At 43.2% G+C, this 27,584-nt stretch overlaps 1 protein-coding gene across 4 annotated transcripts in view; it reads left to right on the forward strand.

Moving 5' to 3' along the window:
- SLC12A1 (solute carrier family 12 member 1) overlaps window positions 1–25,413 on the forward strand; it is a 79,240-nt gene extending 53,827 nt beyond the window's left edge. For all 4 annotated transcript variants that reach the window (XM_028706050.2, XM_028706049.2, XM_028706052.2 and 1 more), the window contains 12 exons: window positions 229–328; window positions 409–520; window positions 3,959–4,099; window positions 7,479–7,585; window positions 9,940–10,022; window positions 14,145–14,288; window positions 16,436–16,567; window positions 16,783–16,894; window positions 18,325–18,411; window positions 20,666–20,801; window positions 23,598–23,665; window positions 24,079–25,413. In XM_028706050.2, the coding sequence (XP_028561883.2) occupies window positions 229–328; window positions 409–520; window positions 3,959–4,099; window positions 7,479–7,585; window positions 9,940–10,022; window positions 14,145–14,288; window positions 16,436–16,567; window positions 16,783–16,894; window positions 18,325–18,411; window positions 20,666–20,801; window positions 23,598–23,665; window positions 24,079–24,214 (1,358 nt within the window). In that variant the 3' untranslated portion in view covers window positions 24,215–25,413. The remainder of the gene's footprint in view (window positions 1–228; window positions 329–408; window positions 521–3,958; window positions 4,100–7,478; window positions 7,586–9,939; window positions 10,023–14,144; window positions 14,289–16,435; window positions 16,568–16,782; window positions 16,895–18,324; window positions 18,412–20,665; window positions 20,802–23,597; window positions 23,666–24,078) is intronic.
- The last annotated feature ends 2,171 nt before the right edge of the window (window positions 25,414–27,584 follow it).

Raw genomic sequence — 27,584 nt, forward strand, 5'->3', positions numbered from 1 at the left:
CATTGCTTGAACCACAGTAAACCACACTAAGTAGAAAGATCCGCTAGAAAGCAAATCTATTCTCTTTTTTAAAAGTGTTCTGCTATTAGAAGTTTCTTTACAGTAAATGCACTGAATTTGTTCACCATCCTACATACAAAGCTCAAGCTCTTCCCATGGTTGTCAAGAAAGGATGGCTGGAAAAAAATGAATGATGATACAATATGAAATATTTTTTATCCACAACAGATGTAAATTGGGGTTCATCATCACAGGCAGTATACTATATTAATGCCATTGACTCTGCATTGGAATTAACTACGGTGGATGATCATGTGAAAAACTTCAGGTAAGGTCTCTGCTGGATGGGAGTGGATGCTGAGCATGTGTGCATCACCAAACTTAATGTACCTCTTTCCACCTTCACAGGCCTCAGTGCATAGTATTGACTGGAGAACCCATGACGAGACCAGCTTTGTTAGACATTGCACATTCATTCACAAAGAACAATGGTCTCTGCATCTGTTGTGAAGTGTACACGGTAAGCTCAACCAACGTGCACAAAGGAGATCTTTACAGAAAACGGCTTCCCCCATGAAGTCAACTTGAAATGGCAGCTGTTCTGTGTGGAAATTTAGGTCTTAATCAGAGGCTTGGGGACAGCATCTGCTCTGCACACAGAAATCCTAGCATCTCCAGGTAGGGCTGGGGATATCCTGTATCAAACCCTGGAGTTGCTGCCATTCTCATAGACAGTACAGTGGTAACTCTAGTTACGAACTTAATTCGTTCCGGAGGTCCGTTCTTAACCTGTAACCGTTCTTAACCTGTAACCGTTCTTAACCTGAGGTACCACTTTATCTAATGGGGCCTCCCACTGCTGCCGCGCAGCCGGCACATGATTTCCGTTCTCATCCTGGGGCAAAGTTCTCAACTCGAGGTAACTCTTCTAGGTTAGCGGAGTTTGTAACCTGAAGCGTTTGTAACCTGAGGCGTTTGTAACTCCAGGTTCCTCTGTACTGAGCTAGATGGACCAATCATCTGACTACTTTAAGGCAGCTTCCTGTGTCCGTATGTTTGTGATGTAGGTTGCTCCCACACTGCCACAAAACATTACCATTGGTAGTTTGCAGAAGCACAGTCCCGAAGTGCTTGCTGCGTGAATAGGGTTGCCATATTTCAAAAATTGTTAAGCTTTTTTGGGGAGCAAACTCACATTGTTGAGCTTTTGGGGGGAAACCTACCCCAAAATAGTTATTTTAAGCTTTTTGAGCTGATTCCGCTGCTTTTTCCAATGTGTTGCCATACATTGCCATACATCCGGGTTTTCCCTGACATTTTGCCGGTTCGGCAAAATTCCCCCCCGACACCATTTTTACACTTGAATTTTCCTGACGTATGGTAAACACCTGCCAACAAGGGTATGTCAAATAGCCTCCATGTATATTTTTAATTTCAATTTCGTTTGTTGAAAATATCGCGACCTTACCTTTTTTTTGACAAGGGCCTCACAAAGGAGCTTTCATGACCAATGTCTGAGACAATATACAAAGCGAACAAGCTATTTAACTAAATACAACCATGGACCACAAACAAAGCATTTGAATGCTTCAGAAGAAAACTGCTCAACCCCAGAGAGCCCCAAACGGGCTTAGTAAGTCAAGATGGGTTTTATATGATGCGGGCTTAAATGCTAAATTTTCCTAATTTTAGAATACACTCTGGAATAAAGAAAAGGTCAATAGCCATCTGTTTTGAAGACTAGTGTGGTACATGTTGTTGTTTTCAAATATATTAGACTCAAGTTCAAATAGCAGAGCAGTATCAGCAGGTTTCATGAGATGCTCTTTTTCATGAGATTGTTCCTAAATAATTAAAACAGGGTAAGATTGTTGCACAGTCCAAAGCGGGAGCTAGATGCTCTTGCTCCACCCAGCTGACCTACACAGCTGAAGCCAATTGAAGTTTTATTGCTTATTCCAGTGGGGACACATAATTAGGATCTATAAGAGTTTCAGATCAGCAAGCGGGGTTTTTTTGGGTGTTGATATATTTTTATTTCTACCGACATTTAACATAAGGAAGCTGTGCTAGTGTGAGCATTTTAGCTGGTTTCTTCCTTCTTTAGTTTCGTTGGCTAAATAAAAAATGTGACACGATGAACTTCTGAGATGTGTAACTGGGAAAAGAAGAGAGCGATGAAACAGGAGTATGCTGCAAGCAGGACTCCTGTCATGCCCAGAAAGACTGCACAATTACACTTACCGTATTTTTCGCTCTATAGGACGCAGCAGACCATAGGACGCACCAGACCATAGGAGGGGGAGAACAGGGGGAAAAAATCTCCCCCTCTCTGCTCAGCGCCCCTTCAGCGAAGCGGCAGGAGAAACGGAGCCCCTTCCATTTCTCCTCCCGCTTCGCTGAAGGGGCACTGCGCAGAGAGGGAAAACTGTGCAGCGCCTCTCCAGCGAAGCGAAGCCTGAAAAGCAAGAGGGATTGGTGTGCACCGACCCCTCTCGCTCTCCAGGCTTCAGGCGGCTATCCGCAAGCGGAACTCCTGCTGCACTCCGAAGGCTTGCGGATAGCTGCCTGAAGCCTCCGGAGCGCAGCGGAGTTCCCACTGCACTCCAGGGGCTTCAGGCGGCTTCAGCGAAAGCAACGCGAAGCCTCCAGAGCGCCGGGGGAGCTCTCCCTCTGTGCTTCAGAGGCTTCGCGTTGCTATCGCTGAAGCCAAGGAGCCTGCATCTGCTCCATAAGACGCACACACATTTCCCCTTAATTTTTGAAGGGGAAAAAGTGTGTCTTATAGAGCAAAAAATACGGTACTTGGGTGTCTTTTAAAAAAACACCAGCCCAATTACCGTGTAAAGAATACTACTTACCTGTACCTGAAAAAAGAATTTATAGTCAAAATCTATGTTGCACACCAGTTATTCCAATGGCAAATTATCCAATTTGCCTTATTCTGAGCCCAGAATTTAAGAATGGAACTAACAGTCAAGGAACCTGGCACGTATTTAAGGCCCATTGCAAAAAGGTCACGCAGCCCCAAGTGGTGCTTTTTGTAGGACTTCCCTGTCTTCCTTAGAAGCTGGAAAAAGCAATGCAATATTCACCTGAAGCTTTTAGTCGTAGCCAGCTGCAACTGGGCTTGATGAGCACATGTTTATCTTTTACAGAACAAGGCTGCTGGGAACTGACTTTGTTGTTGTTATTTGATTTATATCCCATTTTTTCCTTGAAGGAGTTCAAGGTAGCATATCTGGTTCTCCTTCTCCCCATGTTATCCTCCCAACAACCCTGTGAGGTCGGTCAGGCTAAGAGAAAGTGACTGGCCCAAGTTCACCCAAGGTCATGGCTGAGAGGGGATTTGAACCCTACTGTCGATGAATCCCTAGTCCAGCACTCAATGAATGGACTTGTGAACTAGCTGTTGTGTTGGCACTCACCACTTGGCACTCACCATTCCTAAAACAGGCTGCCATGCCCCCCCATGCCAACTTGTGAACTTTACTGCATAAACACTATGTAAAAAAAAAATGGTTTGCCAATTGAAAACAATTATTTCCAGAATGTAGATCGTTAGATTGTTAACGGTGTTAACCCCATGCTATTTCCTGCTCCTTGTTGAAGAGCTACGGGGCCCACTTCTCAAATTATATTTTCATACTTGTTTCTGTCAGCTCTCACTATACCTAAGTGGTGTTAACAGGCTTACCCCCTCCTTGAAATAGAAAATGAGTGATGTTGGCAGCAGGTTTCATTTCAAAAGGTTGAATCTCTGCAGAACCTTTGTGGAAATGTCTGTGTGTGTGTGTGTGTGTGTGTGTGTGTGTGTGTGTGTGTGTTTATTTATCCCCTTCCTTGACATTCTTTCCATCCCCCCTCGCAGAGCAGATTCAGTTACTCCTTCAAAATCGCACTATTGTGCGATGCATAATACAAAGTCCTCTCCCTAATATATTATTGTGTCACGCAGGGCCCACGCAAGCTGTGCGTTACAGAGATGAACAGCGGCATGGCAACCAAGCAGGCCTGGCTGACAAAGAACAAAAGGAAAGCCTTTTATGCTGCGGTGGCAGCCGACAGCTTTAGAGATGGAGTCAAAAGTCTCCTCCAAGTAAGCTCTTTATTTGCACTGCACATGCAATGAGCATGACTTCAAAGCAGCCTCCGTTAGGTGAAGAATTTCTCTTTATTTGTGAAAAATGCTTGTGTAGATGTGGATAACGTCTTGTAAAGGCAGAGTGAGTCCTGGAGGCACACCCCCCCTCCTTCTCTCTCTTTCTCTCTGTGTTATGGCTTATTCCAGAAATAATTCTGGGTCCAGGCTATGCAGCTATGAAAGAAACTAATCAATGCCATATTAAATGGCCCTGTAGTAAATGGAGATGCCTTAAGGATGTCTCACAAACGCCTGAGACTACCCAAACAAGTTCTATTGCATTACGTCTAATATTCTATGTGTTATAACATTATGCTGCAACTCATTTGTCATATAGCAACAGTTTCTTTATCTTATCCACATTGTGTGGCAGATGTTTATACTGAGAAAAAGAACAAGTGAGGCCCCAGCATATATGGCAGTGGCTACAAACATAAACAATACCTTAAAGTTTTATCTGGAATGTAAGATCTGTGATGGTATCCAAGTCATTAGTTGATGGGTCAGTCTTCAAAGGATAAACATGCCCGTTGTGAACTAGACTTCAACATAAACCTAGATCTCCAAACATATCAGCAGACTAAAGTTGTGAGAAGGTTGTGGGTGACAGGAGAGGATATATTGATTAATATTATCCTTCCTAACTCGCACTAGCAAGTTTCTTTATACAGCAGAGTGCATTTCCCCTTTAGAAGAAGAAGAAGAAGAGTTTGGATTTGATATCCCGCCTTTCACTCCCTTTAAGGAGTCTCAGAGCGGCTAACATTCTCCTTTCCCTTCCTCCCCCACAACAAACACTCTGTGAGGTGAGTGGGGCTGAGAGACTTCAAAGAAGTGTGACTGGCCCAAGGTCACCCAGCAGCTGCATGTGGAGGAGCGGAGATGCCAACCCAGTTCCCCAGATTACGAGACTACCGCTCTTAACCACTACACCACACTGGCTTTACACAGCAAGAAGCTGGTTGCAGACTCATGTGAGTCTCATAAGATAATAAGCAATTCAATCTGGCTTGCCCAGATTGAGATATGTTCTATTATTCCAGTTAAGACCCCTTTAATCCCTCCTAAAAGAATAAAGACACAACAGTCTTGTTCATAAGTAACAAAAAGTAGTTTTAGTCACGATCAGGCAGAGCACAGTGTGATCTCTGAAGGCAGGCTTTAGGCTTAAAGTTGCAAATATGTACAAACAGGTTTACCCCACACGGGAGATAACCTAGGGACTTCTGGCTGACAGCCAGCCGTGCAGTCCAGGTGAAGCAAGAAGCCGGCAGGACGAAAAAGAAGGGAGGTGGCTACATGACTTGGCCTTTTACCGGGTCTGGAAAGGTCACGCCAACCTACTAGTCACATATAAAAGGAAGGATGCTCCAGGTCAGGAGGAACAGGAAGTTTCGACTGGCTGGACCAAACATTCCCTTGCATGTCCACTCTAGCAAAACCAGGAATGTTGTATTTGACTGCTCCCAGTGGATTACATCCCACAAAAGTTAACAGCCTGCAATTTTGTTTAATTTTCCACTGGCTCGCTCCTCCACAACCAGCACTGATATATTGTTTACTAGCCTCTTAACTACCTACCGTCAAGTAGACTTGTGGAGGAGGGATGGAGCCATTTGTTCCCCCCACACTTTAAAAGATGACTTTAGAAGAATGTCATCTTCTCCTCCCCATTCCCTAGCTGCACTCCCATGCCAATTGTTAAGGAAGACCCTTTCCTCCCTCTGCAGCTCGTGCACACTCAATGTTGACATCTGTCTGTCTCCAGAGACAATGGAAGAGTGTGCCATTGAGGATAAACTCTCCATTGGAGAGTCACAGCACTTGCTGTGGCTGTAGAGACCAATATGGGAAAAACATGTTTTATTGCAGATGGGGCAGATGATAGGGTTGCCATATCCCCAAAAGTGAAAATCCGATTCAGCAAAAAAAAAATCCACCCAGACGCCATTTTTGCAGCCCAATTCACTGGAAAACCCGGACATATGGCAGCAGATTGGCTGGCTGGTTGCTGATGTGGCCAGGATACTCTGGGCAATATGGGACTTCGTCCCCCGCCCGCAGAGGAGAGTGGGTAGCCACATGGTCCGCCGCAACTTCTCCCCACAGTGAAGTGGAGTGGACTTCCAGACAATAACGCACAAATCCTGGCCCCCTAAATGTGCTCAGCTAGGTGTGAATTATTTCCTAGGATGCTAGGAATCCTGCAGCCTGATCCAGCAAGTTCAAAGTAAGTCCTTGATAGACTACATGGAATTGGCAGAAATGACTGGCAGAATCCGAGACCTGGGAGAAGAGTTAGTGGAAGAGGACTGGAAGAAATTTAAAGACTACTTGCAAAAACATTGCAAAATGTTTGAATGCTAAAATGATGCAGGATATAAAGACAATATGGCATTAGTGACATAGTTGAAAGGAATATGTAAAAAATGTTTTATAAGAATAAGGGTGAAAAAGCTAGAATAACATTATGTCAAATTTAAACAAAATGATGTAAAGGGAAAAATTGGAGACATAATAGTTGAAATGTATAACATAGAATAAGATTTGAAAGAGGGTAAGGCACTGCTGAATATGATTGTGTAAAAGGGAACACAGAAAAGGGAGATGTGAGGAAGTCAGGAAGGTGGGTTATGAAAACAATAAGTAAGAAACTGGATTTTTATGTCTTTTTTATGTCTTTTTTCCTCTACCTTTTTATGTTTTGTATTGCATTTTTCTGTTTTTATTTGATTGTGATAATGTTTTCTTTTTCTTTCTTTTTGTTTTGATTGTGAAGTTTGTTTCATTGTTCAAAATTTCAATAAATATCTTTTAAAAAACAACAACAAAGTAAGTCCTGCTGTGCTCAATAGGACTTGCAAGTAATTGTATTTAGGACTGCACCAGTAAATTAAATAAAAGGACCTGAATAAAAGGATCTAGTCTTAGATACTAGAACTCTTTACAGGAATCTCATGCCATGCTTTCATAATGGGTGCTGCTGCAAACCTGGTGCTATCATGTTAAAAATGAGCACATGAACAGTAACATGAAAACTCTGTTGATCTTAAATTATTAAATCGTTTTAATGAGCAGGCATCAGAAAAAATGCAAATGTATGCTAATTTAACAACGATACATTTCTGTCATCTAAAAACCATTTACAGCCGAGATGATTTAGAGCTAATCTTTATATGTGCTGCTTGGGTACAAGCATGAAGGACACTCACCAAATGTAATTTAATCTCAAATCCCTCCAGAACATTACTTCAGTTATCTTTTGCCATTATTTCTCATTTTGGATGAACCTTGCACATGCATCTTGTTAAACACTGCCTCTTAATATTACTAGGCCTCCGGCTTGGGCAGGATGAGACCAAATACTTTGGTGCTTGGATTTAAAAAGGACTGGAAAGAAGCCACCGCAGTAGAAGTTGAAAATTACATGGGTGTCGTACAGTAAGTTGAAGAATTTAGCATGCTGCTTTGGGGCACAACTGGAACTGTTTGCCATCTCTCAATAATAGTGCAGTGTTTCTCAGACATGGGTCTGCAGCTGTTGCGGGACTACAACTCCCATCATCCATAGCTTGCAGGACCAGTGGTCAGGGATGATGGGAGTTGTAGTCCCACAACAGCCTGTAGACCCAAGTTTGAGAATCACTGCAATAGTGTCACAACAAATTTAGACACCATCAAACTTGAGGATTCCAGTTTCAAACACTGGACCACACAGTAAGGTAAGGTAAAGGGACCCCTGACCATTAGGTCCAGTCGTGGCCGACTCTGGGGTTGCGGCGCTTATCTTGCTTTATTGGCTGAGGGAGCCGGCGTACAGCTTCCGGGTCATGTGGCCAGCATGACTAAGCCGCTTCTGGCGAACCAGAGCAGCGCACGGAAACGCCGTTTACCTTCCCACCGGAGTGGTACCTATTTATCTACTTGCACTTTGATGTGCTTTCAAACTGCTAGGTTGGCAGGAGCACACAGTAAGGAGGAAGGAGTAATCAAAACCCCGGCTGGGGAGTAGGGCGACAACAGACCCACCACTACATCTGTAGTCCTTGTGCCTCATGTTGGCCAGGGCATAAGATGGTGGCAATGTTTTCAGTTTTTTCTGCACCAGTTGGCACAGCTGAGGGGCCTGAGAACCACCAGCCCTTGAGGGATCCAAGAGGCTTTGGGTCTGCTAGATCTGGCACCCAACCTCCAAATGCCCCATTTTCGGGCTTCCTGTTGACTACTACTGGTAACAGCTTTCCCACCTGATTGGTCAAAACTAGGACCTCCAACGTGGCAGAAAACAGCCTCCAGCATGGCAGAAAACACACATTCTAACATAATGTCCTACACTGCCTCCCCACCCCCAGCCATCAACACGAGATGTTTAGGACTACAACCCAAAACCAGTTTATCATTCACATGCATATTTGTATGCAGAGCGAAAGAGTCATTATGCTTGCCATTAAAAGCATGTATTTTGATAGCCACACTACAAATTTTAAGCCTGTTTCAAAACTGTTTAACTGTCATGGCTCCCAGTACAAGAATCCTATAGACTGCAATTTGACCAATAGCATAGGACATCCAGCCAAAAGTTATTGGCTACTTCACAAAACTACAGTTCCTGAAGTTCTTGGGATTACCCGTGACCATGAAGCTAGTTTCAAACTATTTTAAATTTGTTAACCTACACATGCCTTGAAATAGGAAGGTTACTTTTATTCTGCCGTACATTCATTGACTTCATTGGTTTAATTTGAAATGTAAAATTTGGAAATTTAATAAAAAATATTTTTTTTTTTTTAAAAGGAAAAGAAATAACAAAGAGCCATATGGCTGAGAGCAAAATAACTTGATTAGGCATTTATCTCAAGCAAAATCTACTTTGTGCTTCCCTCCGTGGCTCAAACTACAAGTTGCAGGGACTGCCAATATTCTTTCATCTGCATTTTGCTTCATTTGTTTTTTTAACCCCAACCAACCTGGGCTTACAGAAAAATGTTCAAAAACCGGAACACTTACTTCTGGGTTTCTGGCGTTTGGGAACCAAGGCTTTTGAGTACCAAGGTGTTTGAGAACCAAGGTACTACTGTGCTGTTAGTTTTATTTCTTGCACACCTAGAAATATACTTTGCCACTTCTGTGCCCTGTCCCCGAATTTTTTTCTGGTGTTGCCACTGGAAACCATCTCACACCCTTTGTGTTAACACACACTCACAAAAGAACCGTGTAAGGTCTTGTAGGGGTTTTAAAATAGTTCAGTTAAGGATAGAAGGAGTAATATGGCAGTGATTTGGGGAGCTGGAACTGTTCAGAATCTTTTTTTATATATTTTATTTTAGAATTTTTTTAGCATACAATATTATTTGCATTAATCCATAATGAATTCAATATCTTTATAGGGGTTCTTCTGACTCGTGGACTCCCCCCCCCCCTCCCTGGTTTCCAGTAATTTTCTCTTCTCTTTTCTGTGACTAAATACTGTACTTTTATCCAATCTATTAAATCTCCTTTTTCAGTACCCTTTATCAAATTATGTTACAAGTGCTAATCCAATGTTTGCAATGCTCCTTCATATATTCTATATATCAGAATCCAAAAAGCTGGGAAATCAAAGCACTGTTGATGGTTAAAGGAGAGAGTGGGGGGAGGATTCCAAATGGACTTTCTAACTTTAGAAATCCATTTCTAACTTTAGAAATCCATTTGTTTCTCATACTGCTTGTGAAAAATGTCCAAGTAAACTGTCACTATTCCAATGCTGCGTTAAAACAATTTATATGCATATATACATTTATATTTTGTTCCAGCGATGCATTTGACTTTGACTTTGGTGTGGTTGTTGCTCGAATAAGCCAAGGGTTTGACATATCGCAAGTCCTCCTGGTTCAAGGTATGTTTGGATTTGATATCCTGCTTTATCACTACCCTAAGGAGTCTCAAAGCGGCTAACTTTCTCCTTTCCCTTCCTCCCCCACAACAAACACTCTGTGAGGTGAGTGAGGCTGAGAGACTTCAGAGAAGTGTGACTAGCCCAAGGTCACCCAGCAGTTGCATGTGGAGGAGTGGGGAATCGAACCCAGTTCACCAGATTACGAGTCCACCGCTCTAACCACTACACCACACTGGCTTAATGAACTGAACTTCACAAAATTCATGCACTAGAGGCATTATGCCTGTAAACAAGCACATTTCCTCAAAAATTCCACTAGTTTCCAAACACACCAGCTCAATTACTTTTATGGCATGGCCATTGATTTGGTTAATTATCTTCTCTGGAGATTGGGAACTCTTATGTATAATTAGTGGGGGATTTTATGCCCCATATTTGCGATAAAAGAAATCAAATGGAAATCTAGACATAAAAGTGGAGAAGCAGAAGATAATCAATGGGCTAGAAAGCAGTGCTGTCCCCTTAGAATTGTCAGAGAAAGGATTTCAGTAGATAACACTCAATCGGGGGGGGGGGGGATCTGGTCAGGATTCAGATCACCAGGTAATAATAGGTGAATACTCCCCAGGTGCACAGCAATTTCCACTGTATGTTCCAAGCACTCCCCATTTAGAAAACAGAAGTTCCTGTGCTTGAGGAAATTCTCACATCAGAACTGGCAGGCTATCGTCCAGCCCCGACACTGAGGTCCAGCTCTGAGGGGCTTCTGGCGGTTCCCTCCCTGCAAGAAGTGAGGTTACAGGGAACCAGGCAGAGGGCCTTCTCAGTGGTGGCACCCGCCCTGTGGAATGCCCTCCCATCAGACGTCAGGGAAATAAACAGCTATCTGATTTTTAGAAGACATCTGAAGGCAGCCCTGTTTAGGGAAGTTTTTAATGTTTGATGTTTTATCGTGTTTTTAATATTCTGTTGGGAGCTGCTCAGAGTGGCTGGGGAAACCCAGCCAGATGGGCGGGGTAAAGGTAAAGGGACCCCTGACCGTTAGGTCCAGTCGCAGACAACTCTAGGGTTGTGGCGCTCATCTCACTTTACTGGCCGAGGGAGCCAGCGTACAGCTTCCAGGTCATGTGGCCAGCATGACTAAGCCGCTTCTGGCGAACCAGAGCAGCGCACGGAAACGCCGTTTACCTTCCCGCCGGAGCGGTACCTATTTATCTACTTGCACTTTGACGTGCTTTCAAATTGCTAGGTTGGCAGGAGCAGGGACCGAGCAATGGGAGCTCACCCTGTCGCACGGATTCGAACCGCCAACCTTCTGATCAGCAAGCCCTAGGCTCTGTGGTTTAGACCACAGCACCACCCGCGCTGGTATTTACACCCGCAGGGTATAAATGAGATTTATTATTATTATTATTATTATTATTATTATTATCATCATCATCATCATCACCACCACCACCACCACCACCCTGGGATAAGCCCACAGACAGCTGGGTAAGATCCCAGAAGTGGCCAGGAACAGTTAGTAGAAAGAGGAAACGAACATGCAAACATATCCCAATCCATGATCAAGACCCCTGGGATGAGAATGTTGGAAGGTGAAGGATAGAAGGGCAGGTTGGCAGAGGAATATAATCTGAGATCCAGACCTGGTGAACAAGGACACAAAGTTACAAGGCTTTCAGCACCACGGACAGGTCGCTAGAGCTACCTACCCTAGTCTACTGGAGTTCCAGCTCCAAGTTCCTACATCGTTCTCAGCCCAGATTATTCCTCTCAAGCTGAACTCCTTGCACCTGCCCCATAGACAAGCAAAGGGCTTTAAAGAGACAGTCCTTCAGCGCTCTGGTTTCCGTCACAGTGTTCCGTAGCGCCAGAAGCAGTTTAGTCCTGCTGGCCACATGACCTAGAAAGCTGTCAGTGGACAAAAGCCGGCTCCCTTAGCCTGAAAGCGAGATGAGCGCCGCAACCCCATAGTCGCCTTTGACTGGACTTAACCGTCCAGGCGTCTTTTACCTTTTTAAAAATCAGTTGGACTTGCCTTTCATTCCAGAGGGTTTCCAGAAGGGAAAGATCCCCCCCAAAAAATATTAAGAGCAGGGCAGGGAAATATTAAGATGAGGAACCTGTGAAGCTCCAGGTGTGGCTGGACTGCAACTTCAGTCATCCCTGACCAATGGCCATGCTGGCAAAGGCTGAAGATAGTTTCAATCTGCCAATATCTGGAGAGCAACGAGATTCCCATCGCTGATCTCCAAGAATTAGCTTGAAATCAATATTTGGTTGTAATCATAATGCAAAATTGCAACTCTCTGCTGCCACCTGCTGGCTTTCCTAATTTCTATCCTCAAATTTCTCAGAATCCACCCACAAATATTAATGGTCTAAGTGAAGTATTTAAGGTGGTCATACTCTGTACACACACAAATCTCTCTCTTATCAAACTGGAACAGAGGGACAAATACAGCTGATTGTTTGCTGCGTTCTAGTATATAGAAAATCAAACTTTTCCCCCCAGCCAAATAATCCTGTGATCTGTGTGGCTAGAATTCAGGACAGGACAATGTTCTATTCGTTGGCTTGTCTCCAGAAGAACTACCTGTTATGATCTTTTGCTTAAAAATAGTGAGGAAACTAGATGATATGTTGTTTTTTTACTAATCTGAGATACATCCTAGAAGATTACAATGAAATAATAGCAGATATCAATTCTGTACCATTAGAATAAAACACACCAAATGCTAAGAAACTGAAATAGGAAAAAGAAGATGAGAGGAACAATAAATTACAACAGAATCTTAAACAAAAAACTAGCGACATTCTGAACAGATCTAGAGTAAATTTATGTAGAAGACTGGAGATGGGTAAAAAAAAAATGGTCTCTTCACATTCAACTACAACTTCTTTTTTAAAAAAGGAGAGTCTGTAATTTACCTGTCTTTTAATTTTGACGAAATATGAAAGTGGTCATAATCATGCCAAAACCACATATTTACATGGGAATGTAATTGAAAGGAAATTATATTTCTGCCACTGTCCTTTCTGTGGAACTAGGTATGCTTTCTGTATCACCTTATTTACAGCATTACTTTGCAAACAGCTCATTCCTGTATCTGTTTGTTCAGAAGTGATTCCCATGGAGCTCAGTGGGGTTTGGTCCCAAATAAGTGGATATAGGATTGTAGCCCAAATCTCTTTCCACTGTAGTACAGATGGGAAGGCCTGGGGGGGAATGGAAAAATTTGGGGGGGGACCCCAGTTCCCCCCCTTTTCCCCCAAAGCCATTTTCCCCAGGAAAAATGGGGGGGTGGAATATTCAAACTATGTCAAACTGTTTTTTTTCAATTTTTCCAGGAAAAAACAGCTTTGGAAAAACGGGGGGAAATCTGGTTTTTTCCAATTTTTCCAGATTTTTTCCAGGCCTTCCCATCTCTACACAGGAGTACTTGTCCAGAATGTAGTGAAACAAAACAGAGAAATGAAATATTTGTGCTGGACATTGACCATGCTTTCAGCTTAAGTTTGCATACAGCATTATTAGCATATTGAGCTTAGAAGTCAGCACAAGAAACTCTGAAAAACATTTTTTTTGTTCCTGCATAAGGATCTCTTATGGGACGTGGGTGGCGCTGTGGTCTAAACCACAGAGCCTAGGGCTTGCCGATCAGAAGGTCGGCGGTTCGAATCCCCATAACGGGGTGAGCTCCCGCTGTTCGGTCCCTGCTCCTGCCCACCTAGCAGTTTGAAAGCACGTCAAGTGCAAGTAGATAAATAGGTACCACTCCAGCGGGAAGGTAAACGGCGTTTCCGTGTGCTGCTCTGGTTTGCCAGAAGCGGCTTAGTCATGCTGGCCACATGACCCGGAAGCTGTATGCCGGCTCCCTCTGCCAATAAAGCGAGATGAGTGCCGCAACCCCAGAGTCGTCCACGACTGGACCTAATGGTCAGGGGTCCCTTTACCTTTAAGGAACTATTTAATGCAAGGTAATCGTGGCCAATGAAAAAGCAATTTCATTCACAGCACATTCACAGAGGTTCAAATGCCACAGATCTAACTGGATCTTATCTGTCTTTCTCAACTCGCAAGCAATTATTATTGACAGTCTTATATTCTTTTGACAGAGGAATTGAAGAAGCTGGAGCAGGAGAGGCAAGTTCTGGAGGCTACCATTAAGGACAGCGAATTTGAAGAAGGAAATGGCGGCATCCAGAGATACTTCAGAAGAGCCGCCAAGCTCAACATTACAAAGAGTATACCCAAAAAAGGCAAGCCCTGAAGCTGAAAGATAAAATACATAATAGCTTATTGGTCACCAACTAGTTTTCCAGAAGAGCCAATTTCAGAAGGGAACCCAAGGGTATCCATGTTAGCCTGTTGCAACAAAAACTGTCAAGTACCATACTTTTCCGTGTATAAGACACATCAAAGAGGGAGCAGGGATCTCTTCACCTGACACGCATGACCTTTTCTGTTTTAATACCCTTCCGAACTTATGCTAGCAAGTTCTATAACTTAGCAGAGTTTTACAATCCCCTTTTAAACGCACAGTTGATAGCTGGTTGCAGGCTTGTTTAAGCCTCCCACTATTAGCTTCCTGGTAAGTTCCCTTATATCCCCCTTAAAAGAATAAACACACCACAATCTTGTGTAAAGTATATAACAGACGTTTACTCACATTCAGTTCACAGTTGGATCCCTGAAGGCAGACTTAGTTACAAAGTACCGTATTTTTCGCTCTATAAGATGCACTTTTCCCTCCTAAAAAGTAAGGGGAAATGTGTGTGCGTCTTATGGAGCAAATGCAGGCTGTGCAGCTATCCCAGAAGCCAGAACAGCAAGAGGGATTGCTGCACAGCGATCCCTCTTGCTGTTCTGGCTTCTGGGATAGCCGCGCAAAGCCTCTTCAGGGCAGGGGAGCGTTCCTCCTGCTGTCCTGAAGACGCTTTGCATTGCTTTCACTGAAGCCAGAACAACAAGAGGGATCGCTGCGCAGCGATCCCTCTTGCTGTTCTGGCTTCTGGGATTCAGAATATTTTTTTTCTTGTTTTCCTCCTCCAAAAACTAGGTGAGTCTTATGGTCTGGTGTGTCTTATAGAGTGAAAAATATAGTATATACATGTGGATCTACTCCATATAGGGGTTAATCCCAGTGACTGCAGCCTGACAGTCACTGCAGTTCACACAATGAAAGGAAGATGGAAAAGAGAGAGGAGGGCTGCGTGTCTTGTGAGTTTGTTACCTGCCCAGGTAAGGTCACGCCCACCTCTAGTCACATGCAAGAAGAGGTATGTCACTACCCAGGAGGAAACAGGAAGTTCCGACTGGCCGGACCAAACATCCCCTTGCAGGTCCTCTCTAGGAAAACAAGGAATGTTGTATTTGACTGCTATCTATGTATCACATCCCACACAAAGGCAGCTTGAAATGCAGCGTGGGTAAAGAACAAACTCACTGCATTTCAAGCCACTAATCTCACAGCCTTTTGAACAAGTGAATGACACTAACCAAACATAATTCAAAGTAGCAACAAGTTATTTAGAAACAAAAGAGGGTGGTTCTCACCCACAAAATAGGGTGGGGCTGCCCTTGAGACTGACCCAGAAACTCCAGCGGGTGCAGAATGCCGCGGCGAGACTCCTTACGGGGTCCTCGCTGTGAGATCACATTCACCCGGTGCTATACCAGATGCACTGGCTCCCGGTGGGGTACAGGATCAGGTTGCTGGTTTTAACCTTTAAAGCCCTATACAGCCTAGGACCCTCGTACCTACGGAACCGCCTCTCCTGGTATGTCCCACAGAGGACCTTACGGTCTTCAAACAAAAACATCCTGAAGGTCCCAGGCCACAGAGAGGTTAGGCTGGCCTCAGCTAGAGCCAGGGCTTTTTCGGCTGTGGCTCCGATCTGGTGGAACACTCTGTCACAAGAGACTAGGGCCCTGCGGGACTTGACATCTTTCCGCAGGGCCTGCAAGACAGAGCTGTTCCACCAGGCCTTTGGTCAGGGCGCAGCCTGACTCCCTCCTTTGGCAATCTTCACAGAACTTTAGCCTAATGGTTGCCATCATTTTGAGTTGAATTAATTTTATAATGAAATGATTTTAGAATGTTGTACTATTTTATTGTTGCTAGCCGCCCTGAGCCCGGCTTCGGCTGGGGAGGGCGGGATATAAATAAAAATTATTATTATTATTATTAATTATTATTATTATTATTATTATTATTATTTCGCTCTAGTAAATCCATGCTCCGTCCCCTGGGTTATGTAACTTAAATGTATGATCCATGAAGTGCTCAGAGGCTAAATAAGCATTTTCCATTGTACTTAACTGCCTTCCAAGTGCTAAGCTGGTGTGTTGTGCAGCACTTTCGGTGATTGTGCAGAAAGGCTCTGAGTGTGTCCTCTCCTTTCAGAAAGCAGCATTAGCACAATCTCTTCGATGCATGTTGGGGAATTCAATCAGCGGTTGCTGGAAGCCAGCAGTCAGTTTAAAAAAAAGCAAGGGAAAGGTACCATTGACGTGTGGTGGCTGTTTGATGACGGAGGTAAGTCGCTGAAAGGATGCCACAGTGATGGCATGGGGGAGACTGAATAGTCAAGGTAGGGTTTGCAACATAAAAATAAACAAAATTAAAAAATAACCAATTATCTGAAAAATTTAAAAAACCGGGGAACACAAATTTAATATTTTATTATTTTTATTATTATGCGTTGTTCTAATTTAGGTATATATTTAATTTAATAAAATATGTCTACACAGGCTTAATACTCCTAATTCCCTACATGCTCACCCTCCGCAAAAAATGGAAAGATTGTAAATTAAGGATTTTTACTGGTGGAAAAGTCACTCGCCTGGAAGAGGAAAAACTAATGTATGTATGCCTTTTATGTTCCGCTTAAGGTTTCCTTGCTTATAAAGATTATTTGTGCATGAGGCGAGGGGACAGAGAGAGGGAAATTGCTGTTGATGACCTTGTATTATCAGTCCTAACTGCCTGTTACAGGGTCTTTTTAAGAATTACTGAGACGATATGTGGAGCTATCTGAAGTGCTATATAAATTCTACGTATTAGTAGTACAGTGGTACCTCGGGTTAAGTACTTAATTCGTTCCGCAGGTCCGTTCTCAACCTGAAACTGTTCTTAACCTGAAGCACCACTTTAGCTAATGGGGCCTCCTGCTGCTGCCGCACCGCCAGAGCACGATTTCTGTTCTCATCCTGAAGCAAAGTTCTTAACCTGAAGCACTATTTCTGGTGTAGTGGAGTGTGTAACCTGAAGCGTATGTAACCCAAGGTACCACTGTACTGGAGGAGGTAGAACGTTGCCTTCATGCCTAGTAACCTTTCAAAGCCTGGTTACTTATCCTCCAACAATATGTCCGAGCCTCTCTTAACCTGAAGCACTATTTCTAGGTTAGTGGTGTCTGTAACCTGAAGCATATTTAACCTGAAGCGTATGTAACCTGAGGTACCACTGTAGTATCAAACCTCCTTTATCCTCTTACCTCATAGTTTGGAGATATTTTCAGTGGAGATATTTTCAGTGTTACAAAACATGAAGAAGTGTGGTATCTGACGAAGTATGCATGCACATGAAAGCTTATACAGTGGTACCTCAGGTTACATACGCTTCAGGTTACAGACGCTGCTAACCCAGAAATATTACCTCGGGTTAAGAACTTTGCTTCAGGATGAGAACAGAAATCGTGCAGCAGCGGCGCAGCGGCAGCAGGAGGCCCCATTAGCTAAAGTTGTGTTTCAGGTTAAGAACAGTTTCAGGTTAAGAACAGACCTCCAGAACGAATTAAGTTCTTAACCCGAGGTACCACTGAACCCAGAACAAACTTAGTTGGTCTCTAAGGTGTTACTGAACAATTTTTAAATTTTTTAATTTATTTTGACAAAACATGCCCCCTGTCTGCTCTTTTTCAAGCTAAGCAGGGTCTGTTATGGTATCATATTAGAAGAGGTCCGCATGTTGAAATTCGTGCATTGCAGGGAGTTGGATTAGATGACCCTCAAGATACCTTCCAACTCTACTTTTCTGTGATTCTACGACTGTTACTTGGTCCAGAAAATAATGCAAGTGCTGCAGCCCATGTAAAGCCCACTGGTTTTACTTCCCACTGCTCTTGGTTTTCAGCTAAATCAGCTAGCTCACCCATGCCTTGTTCACCACATTCTATAACTGAGAAGTACCAATTAATTCACTTTTACTATATTTTAACACTTTAACTAGTTATTTATTTATCAGCATTCTGAATCACAGCACTAAAAATACACCTTTCCTTTTGTTTTCAGGATGGCTTCGCTTTTAAGCAAGTTCAGAATAAAGTTTGCTGACATTCACATCATTGGTGATATCAATATGAAACCAAACAAAGAGAGGTAAGAGCAAATTTTAAAAATAATAATAATAATAGTAATGGTAATAGTAATAATAATGCTGTAATCCTATAACATTTACCTGGGAGTAGGCTTCATTGAACTCAATGTGGATTAGTTCTGAGCAGGGGTGCGAGTGGTGCTGTGGGTTAAACCACAGAGCCTAGGGCTTGCCAATCAGAAGGTCGGCAGTTTGAATCCCCGCAACGGGGTGAGCTCCCGTTGCTCGATCCCAGCTCCTGCCCACCTAGCAGTTCGAAAGCACGCCAAAGTGCAAGTAGATAAATAGGTACCACTCTGGCGGGAAGGTAAACGGCATTTCCGTGCGCTTCTCTACTTCGCCACATGACCCAGAAGCTGTACGTCAGCTCCCTCGGCCAGTAAAGCGTGATGAGTGCCGCAACCCCAGAGTCGTCTGCAACTAGACCTAATGGCCAGGGGTTCCTTTACCTTTACCTTTAGGCATGTATAAGATTGTACTGTAACTCAGAAATTGAAATAAGTGAAAATACGATTTTAGTAAATTTCTAAAAACAAAAGTACTTTTTGACCCAGCGCTCCTAAGAGTAGAGTTGGAGAAGGCAGAGGATCAGGCAGAGCAGAGTGCTGCTGTTACACAAACGTTGTTCCAGCAGCTTTTCCAACCTCCTCCCTGGGGGTTTTGAGCTGGAGCTGCCTTAAACACATCCCTACTTTAGTTGACTTCTATCAACTGCCTTCATCTGGAGGTTTCCTTTGGACAAAACCTTTATTCCCAAGCAGTACTTACGGTGCCTATAGGCTGGCACTTGTCCAGATGGTCCAGGTTTCCATCTGGTAGTTTGTGACACAGCATCTCCTTTGAGTTTGGGGCCCATTCTGCCTTGATCTCAGAGGCCAAACTCATCCTGCACATGAATGGCCCCACTTCAGCCTTATCACAGATTTCTGGCTCCTCGTTCCCAGATGGAGCCTGACTCAGGACTTGGTGCAAGGCTGGGGCCTCCTGGTCATCGTCTGGCAAGGACTCCACCAGTCAAGACATGACACTTGGTGCTGAAATAAGAAATAGGGCCTTCTGTCCTGTCACATGCATTGGACGTTACAGTAATAGCAAAATACACCCATGTTAGGGACGCGGGTGGCACTGTGGGTTAAAGCACAGAGCCTAGGACTTGCTGATCAGGTCGGTGGTTCAAATCCCCGCGATGGGGTGAGCTCCCGTTGCTCGGTCCCTGCTCCTGCCAACTTACCAATTGGAAAGCACATCAAAGTGCAAGTAGATAAATAGGTACCGCTCCAGCGGGAAGGTAAATGGCGTTTCCGTACACTGCTCTGGTTCTCCAGAAGCGGCTTAGTCATGCTGGCCACATGACCCGGAAGCTGTATGCCGGCTCCCTCGACCAATAAAGAGAGATGAGCGCCGCAACCCCAGAGTCGGTCACGACTGGACCTAATGGTCAGGGGTCCCTTTACCTTTTTACACTCATGTTCTGCTGCACTGGTCAGGGCGGCAGGGGCCCAGTTTGGGCTCTTCCGTGGTACAAAAATGAGTGTAATGAAAATCTGACAAACTAATTTAACCAGAGACCATGGCAGGACACTAAGAATCAATACCTGTGGCATAATGACTTGTGACTTCACATGCCAGTTTCATATCTCTGAAAAGCTATTATTGACAAACTATAGTCGCAATTCAAGACAGAATTAGGTGCACATTGAAGTGCAGCCCAAATGCTGGATTGTGGCCTCCCCCCTCCCCCCTTTTTCTTGTTGTTGTTGCTTCCTCCACAGTTTTAGCAGGCATAGGCAAACTCCAGCCATCCAGATGTTTGGGACTACAATTCCCATCATCCTGTTAGCTAGGGATGATGGGAACTGTAGTCCCAAACATCTGGAGGGCCGGAGTTTGCCTATGCCTGGTTTTAGTAATACAGCCAAACAACAGGAGTCAAAACAAGGAAAAGAGAAAACTCTTGTTTTCTTCTTGTGTACACAGAAATGAATGTAGTATACTTTGCCGCTATGTTTTATTTTACAGTTAAGATAGATAAAAAGCTTAGCAGTGACAAATGCAGACCTGTCTAGACAAGGTGTTTCCACAATGAAGCTGTTCATATATAACGGAGCATAAAATCTGATGCATGAAGTCTAAAGATTTTGAATGAAATTCAGCCACAATTCCAAAGCCAACAGAGTCTACCCCATTCTAAGGTATATCTGTGAAATAATGAGTTAGAGTCCCGCTGTGATGCCTCCTTTATAATTTCTGTTCCAGCTGGAAATTCTTTGAAGAGATGATTGAACCATACCGCCTTCATGAAAGCTGCAAAGATTTAACAACTGCTGAGAAATTAAAGAGAGAGGCACCGTGGAAAATCACTGATGCAGAGCTGGAAGCAGTCAAGGAAAAGGTAAAGAGCAATACCTGCCATTACTTTTGACATTGTGGGATGGCTAGTCAAAAAGGAAAATCGTGCACAAGCATTACCTGAGAACAATAAGGCAAATCTGGTAGGTCACAAAGGAAAAAGAGAACCTAGCTTCATTAGCTGTCAGGAAATTGGTGAGCATCTCTTCAAATGGTGAAGTTTGGCAGAAAGCAGTATTTAATTTGAACCCCTTGTATAGAATTAAGGCAGGTGCACTGCTACTAGTCAAAACATGGGTGATATTGTTTATTTATGGCATTAGTCTGTCCAGAGGGGACTCAAGATGGCATGCAGGCTTTAAAGACACTGCTTCTAATGTTTCGGGATGGACTGGTTCCAATCGACAGTAATAAACCACTAGACTAAAGGCATATGCGCAATGAAATATTTACCAGTTTTTACACAGCCCTATGGTCTAAACCACTGAGCCTCTTGGGCTTCCTGATCGAAAGGTCGGTGGTTCAAATCCCCGCAATGGGGTGAGCTCCCGTTGCTCTGTCCCAGCTTCTGCCAACCTAGCAGTTCAAAAGCACACCAGTGCAAGTAGATAAATAGGTACCACTGCGGTGGGAAGGTAAAAGGCATTTCCATGCACTCTGGTTTCCGTCACAGTGTCCTCTTGCACCAGAAGCAGTTTATTCCTGCTGGCCACATGACCCGGAAAGCTGTCTGTGGAAATGCCGACTCCCTCGGCCTGAAAGCAAGATGAGCGCCGCAACCCCACAGTCACCTTTGACTGGACTTAACCATCCAGCGGTCCTTTACCTTTACCCAGCCTCTGCACTTGGCCTGTGGGGCTCTCTGCAAGCCACCCACCTTTTCACAGACCACACCTTCCTTGAGTGCTTCTGCTCGGTTAGAATGTGCCCATGATCTGTGATAACGCTTCTGGTTTTCCTGGAAGGAGGATGGAGAGATGGTGTGTGTGTGTGTGTGTGTGTGTGTGTGTGTGTGTGTGTGTAAACCTCTGCCTTTTGCACAGCTGGAATATTATCTTTTTTTAATAAGATATTTATTAAAATTTTCAAAATATTACAAAAAGAAAAAACGAACAAAATAGAGATAGAAGAAAATACAAAGAGTAAAAATAGTTAACAGAGTAAAAAAAAGAGAAGAAACCCCTTCCCCCCGTGTAAAAACAAAAAAAAAAACAAAAATAAGAAAACAAAAATAAGAAAACAAAAAAGTGACAAAAATACAAAAATCCCAAACCTTTAAAAGCATTTAAAAACAAATTCATTATTTTCAGATCCTTAACTGTCACTACCTTCTTTCTTAGACCTCCTCCTCCTCCCTTTCTTTGTATCCTAGTTATTAATTATCCCAGCAAATCCTTTCCTTTCCATGTTTCATAAAATTCTATCATTACATTACCCTAGACTATTTTAATCTTATCTTTCTATAATAGAATAAACCTTAAAACTTAAAACTTAAATCTTGTCCTTACCAGCTTCTTATAATCATAATATTATTTCATAATTCTTAAGCATCTTTGCTAAAGCCGAGTAATTTCTTCCAACATTTTTCTATCATCATCAACTTTATAAAACATTCTAATAATGAAAAAAAGAAAGAAAGATATAAACAAATCCAATCTTTATCCAGTGTCCCTTCCTCCTGGTTCCGGGTTTTGTCAGTCCTTATTCCCATCAATCTAGCGCATTAACCTGGTAACCTTATGTCCGAGGCACAGCTGGAATATTATCTACTAAACAATGACACAGATATCAATTGCTCTGCTTGCTTTTACACGTAGCCCCACCTTAAGGGCCTGGGAGGTTGCCCATGCTGGAATGTGGGCTATTGGGCTAAGAAAGGTCCCCTGTTCTGAAGAATCCCAGGAACTTCAATTTGGGGAGGGAGCTATGGGTTGTCCGCATCACATTTCAAGTCCCTAACAGAACAACATTACTCCAAGGGTCCTTGGGAAGAGGGAGTGAGAATTCAGTTTAAGGACACCATCCTATCCACCCTTATGCTGGAAGTAAATTCCATTTAATATAGCGGGGCTTGCTTCTGAATAAACATGCATGGGGCTGCTCTGTAAGTTGCCCGATATAGATATGCTGCAGCTATTGAATGTAACAAAATGGGAAGCAGAAAAGTAAAATTACTGGAAATGTTGAAGCCATGGAATAAAATCGCTTTTGCAGGCGGGGGTAAGAGGCAGAAATGTTTTCTTTTACTGGTGGGGGGGGGGGGGAAATTAAAAATGAAAAAAAGAGCAAGCAATATCATTGCCCAGGCAAACTTAGTTAGGAAATATGCTGTGTCATCTGGGTAGGGAGCATTCTATAGAGAAAGTAGATTATATTCTATATTCCCTGCAAATAAGTAAAGGATTCTCTGCAAAAGGTGCCCGTGGAAACTGGGAAATTGTTGATCTTCAGTAGGATCATCAACCCGAAAACATGCAACAAACGAGTTTTAAGAGATTTAAAAATTAATCTCACTGTTTCATGTCTCTTAAGTAAAGCTATACTTTATAGCCATCAGTATTTCATTATGCAGCAGACTAAAAATAATTTTTGGTGCATATTAATATGGCAATGACAACGGAATATGAAATGTTTCAGGGGTTTGGGGTTTTTTTAGGTTTTCCTCAAGCAATCATAAACTTAATGCTTCCCAATTTACAGCCCATATAATTTAGACCAAGTATGACTTACAGAAGTATGACCTGTGTGGATTTTTTATGATCACTAAACTCTGCTTTAAGTCATCTGTCAAGACCTCCAGCTTTTTTTATTGCAGTAAATTTTGTTTCTTTTTAAACAGAGCTACCGCCAGGTCCGTTTGAATGAACTCCTTCAGGAACATTCTAGAGCTGCTAATCTGATTGTTCTGTAAGTGACACAGATTTAATTTTGATTTGTTCAGAAAGCAAGGCAAACTTTACCAGGAAATTTCTAAGCAAGAACTCAAGGACAAAGTACAGTGGTTCAGTGGTTCGCTGGTGTCTATAAGGCCCTGTATTTGAAGCTGTTAATGGGAAGGAAAGCAATGTACTGTACAGGCTTTTGTTGACTTTTTAGCTAGGATTTTTGTGCTATTATTTGATTGTTCTTTTTAAGTGTACTTTTTTTAATCTGAGCAAGAAAAGTGCGAAAAATGGCACCCCTTTAGTAATGACTGGTCATTTCAAATGACATTCAGGGATGGAAAAGGCTCAGATAGTGGCTGAAATGTTATTGGGAGGGGAATATTGTTGTACTACTGAAGAATATTACTAATACTTTCATCCTATTCCATTCAACAGGACTCTACCAGTAGCAAGAAAAGGAATTATATCCGATTACCTCTATATGGCTTGGTTAGAAATTCTCTCAAGGAACCTGCCTCCAGTTTTGCTCATCCGAGGCAACCACAAAAACGTGCTAACGTTCTACTCTTAGCAAGCAAAACCTGGAATCAAATATATGCATTTTGTACATATCAGTGACACAAACGTATTTTTACAAACGCTGAAGCGCAACAGGGTCCCAGGATCTGACACTTTACAATATACACTTCAACGACTGAAAAAATCACTTGGATGTCACCATTTGACAGCAAAATCCAAATCAAATATATAGTTATAGATATACACTAAAAACCAATCTGAGTCTTCCTGTGCTCATGCTTACATAGCCAAAACTGCAATACCAATGCAGAAGAGGTCTTAGCAGACTTGCAGTAACCCCAAAGATGGTGGAATAACAACCAATTTGCAGGGAGAAAACTAAGGTGAAAAAAGAAACGCATAGAGCTTCTAACCTCACCTGTTTTTCATGTAGTACAGTTGCCACACCACAACAAGGTACCTTCACTGTCGTTTGTTTTCCATCAGGGGTAGGAGATTTGGGTGTGGTCCTAGTCCTTTCCAACCAATATAATAGGAACATTAGAAGCTGTCTTATATTGAGTCAAATCATTGGTCCATCAAGCTTATTACTGTCTATACTGACGCAGCAGCTCTCCTGGATTTCATGGAATGATAGAATTGTAGAGTTGAAAGGGACCCTGATAATCATCTAGTCCAACCCTCTCCAATGCAGGAATATGCAGCTGTCCCATTCAGGGATTGAACCTGCAACCTTGGCATTATCTGCACCGCACTCTAATCAACAGATAGATGCTGTAATCAATTTCAGATAGTAGTCCCTCTCAGCCTTTCCTGGAGATCTAAGCTGAGACCTTCTGGGTGCAAAACAGATGCTATATCCAGCTACGCCTCCTCCCCAAATTATTTGGGGAAGAATTACATTAGATTAAAATGAATTTCAAGAGATGAATGTCAATCATACTAAATCAACTCAGTAGGTTTCAAGTCAAATTTAATGAAATGCCACTTTAAAATTTTCTAAGATTTCATCTGAACAGCATCATTTATTATTCTAGATTTATAATTTCAAGGAATATAATGAAATGCATTTGTGATAAATTTCCGCAGGGCCTTGAAATGAGTTTGATATTAAATATTTTAAATGTGTTCTAATATGATCTGATTAGTAAAAAAATACTTTTTCCTTGGACTTGCAACAATATGTTGAATATTTCAACATGAAATCAACTAAAGTGAATTAAAATATGACTTCAATGATTTTACAATGCATGTTTTGATGTATTGTTTCTGTTTTACCATTAACATCAAACTCTGGGTGAGGGGTAGCCTGTTGCAGGCCTGTAGCATCTTAAAGACAAACAGTACAATCCTGTGCAGGTTTGCTGGGAAATTGTTCTGTGTTCAATAGAGTTTACTCCTTTGTAGGTGTATTATGGATGACAGCTGGGTAAGTAATCCAAACCCCTAAACTGCTATGTTGAAGAGGGTTTGGATGGAGCGGAGGTTTCTATCCACCCAGCCCAGCCCAGCCCAGCTGTGCCAGCAGGGAAGCTCCATCGGCAACAAGGAAGCTCCCCTGGCAAATGTACCCCAATGCACTTGGCCTCAATGGTAGCCTCCAATCCCTGCTTAGAGGCCAGCAGATTCCGCTGTTGTCCCGCGACAGCAACAGGCTAGATCCAGGCCAATTCACTGTGCCAGCCTAGGAACATTTCTTGCCCCCGGCTATCACTTTTTGCCCTGGTCAGCACAAGCACTGGAGGTCTGGCATTGCCTGTGCCATTCCATCAAGCCCCACCGCTGCCTGGCAGGAGTTAGGGTGGCACTGTAAGAAAGCAAACCTAAAGCCACCATAAAGTTGGCTGACGGCCGTAAAGGAATCTCCAAGAGGTACACAGGTGGGGCAGCATTTAAGCTGCCTGAAATCTATCTACACACTGGTAGAAAGCTTCCTGCCAGTAGAGTGTGAGAAAAAATTGTGGGTGGGTGGCAATAAATCTCATCTAAAGCCACCAGCCAAGCTGGTGCCAAGTGTATTGCTCTGCTTTCCCAGGGCCGGATTTAGGTTTGATGAGGCCCTAAGCTACTGAAGGTAACTGGGGCCCTTTATATGTCCAGCTGTCCTTTGTCAACAACAAATTGTCGCTGTTTTTTGTGTTGAATATATGCAACCAGTCCATGCAGCATGTAAAGGTAAAGGGACCCGTGACCATTAGGTCCAGTCGTGACCAACTCTGGGGTGGTGCGGTGCTCATCTCGCTTTATTGGCCGAGGGAGCCGGTGTACAGCTTCCGGGTCATGTGGCCAGCATGACTAAGCCACTTCTGGCGAACCAGAGCAGCGCACGAAAACGCCGTTTACCTTCCCGCCGGAGCGGTACCTATTTATCTACTTGCACTTTGACGTGCTTTCGAACTGCTAGGTTGGCAGGAGCAGGGCAGAGCAATGGGAGCCCACCCCGTCACGGGAATTCGAACTGCCGACCTCCATGTCCCCCTTGCAGCATGTAGGCACCCTATATACAAAAATGAGCAAACCAGTGATATTTTAGGGAGCAGGCTAGCAGACGGGACCCATTACTTACATCATAGGAGCCTACACAACACAAAACACTGTTGCTGTATGTAGGTTTTATTTGTTTTTTATCTTATATTTTGAAAATATACATCCAGGTGTTTTTTCCTTTAAATTTTTTTGGGGGCCCCAAGAGAGTGGGTCCCTAAGCTGTAGCTTGTTTAGCTTATACGTAAATCCGGCACTGTGCTTTCCTTTGGACCACATCAGTGAGGCCAAGGGGGGTGGTTTTTTGTCTGGGCAGTACCTCCATATACACTGCCCAGGCTTGCACCTCAGAGAGGTCACTTTGGTGCTGCTATTGCAGCAATAACAACACAGGAGGTAACAGTTACGAGTTGCTGGTCTCTGCAGCCACAGCAGGCGCTGTGATTCTCCAAAAGTTTGACTTCGCACCGGAGGCGCACTTCATTGTCTCTCGAAACAGACAGGTGCCAACAATACATACACCTGTGTGTGGGGAGGGGGAGAAATGCAAAACAGTCTGTGACAGCTCAAATGAAGTCTAAAGGTGCAAGCAAGGTGACTATTCACAACAGTATCTGCTGATAATACAGTCATCTTAAATTGCTAATAATCTAAGATGGCTTAAATGCTCTTCAAAGGCATATGGTAGCTTTTCTCTGTAATAGTTCTATTTACGTTGCTCAGATATCACAATCATAAGAACACTTTCAAACAGGCCCCATTGAATACACTGGGGTTTGGTACCAAAAGAGGTCATAGTACTTTTCCTGTTTTGAACTTTTGCACTTAGGGGGAAAAGGTAATTAAAAGACACTCATTTACACCTCCAGCACCCCCCTGCCACTTTGTTCTCCCCTAGATAATTGCACCGCCATTAAGGATTGGCACCTACTTTGGGA

The sequence above is a fragment of the Podarcis muralis genome, chromosome 14, assembly GCF_964188315.1.
Source record: "Podarcis muralis chromosome 14, rPodMur119.hap1.1, whole genome shotgun sequence".
Classification (NCBI taxonomy): Eukaryota; Metazoa; Chordata; class Lepidosauria; order Squamata; family Lacertidae; genus Podarcis; species Podarcis muralis.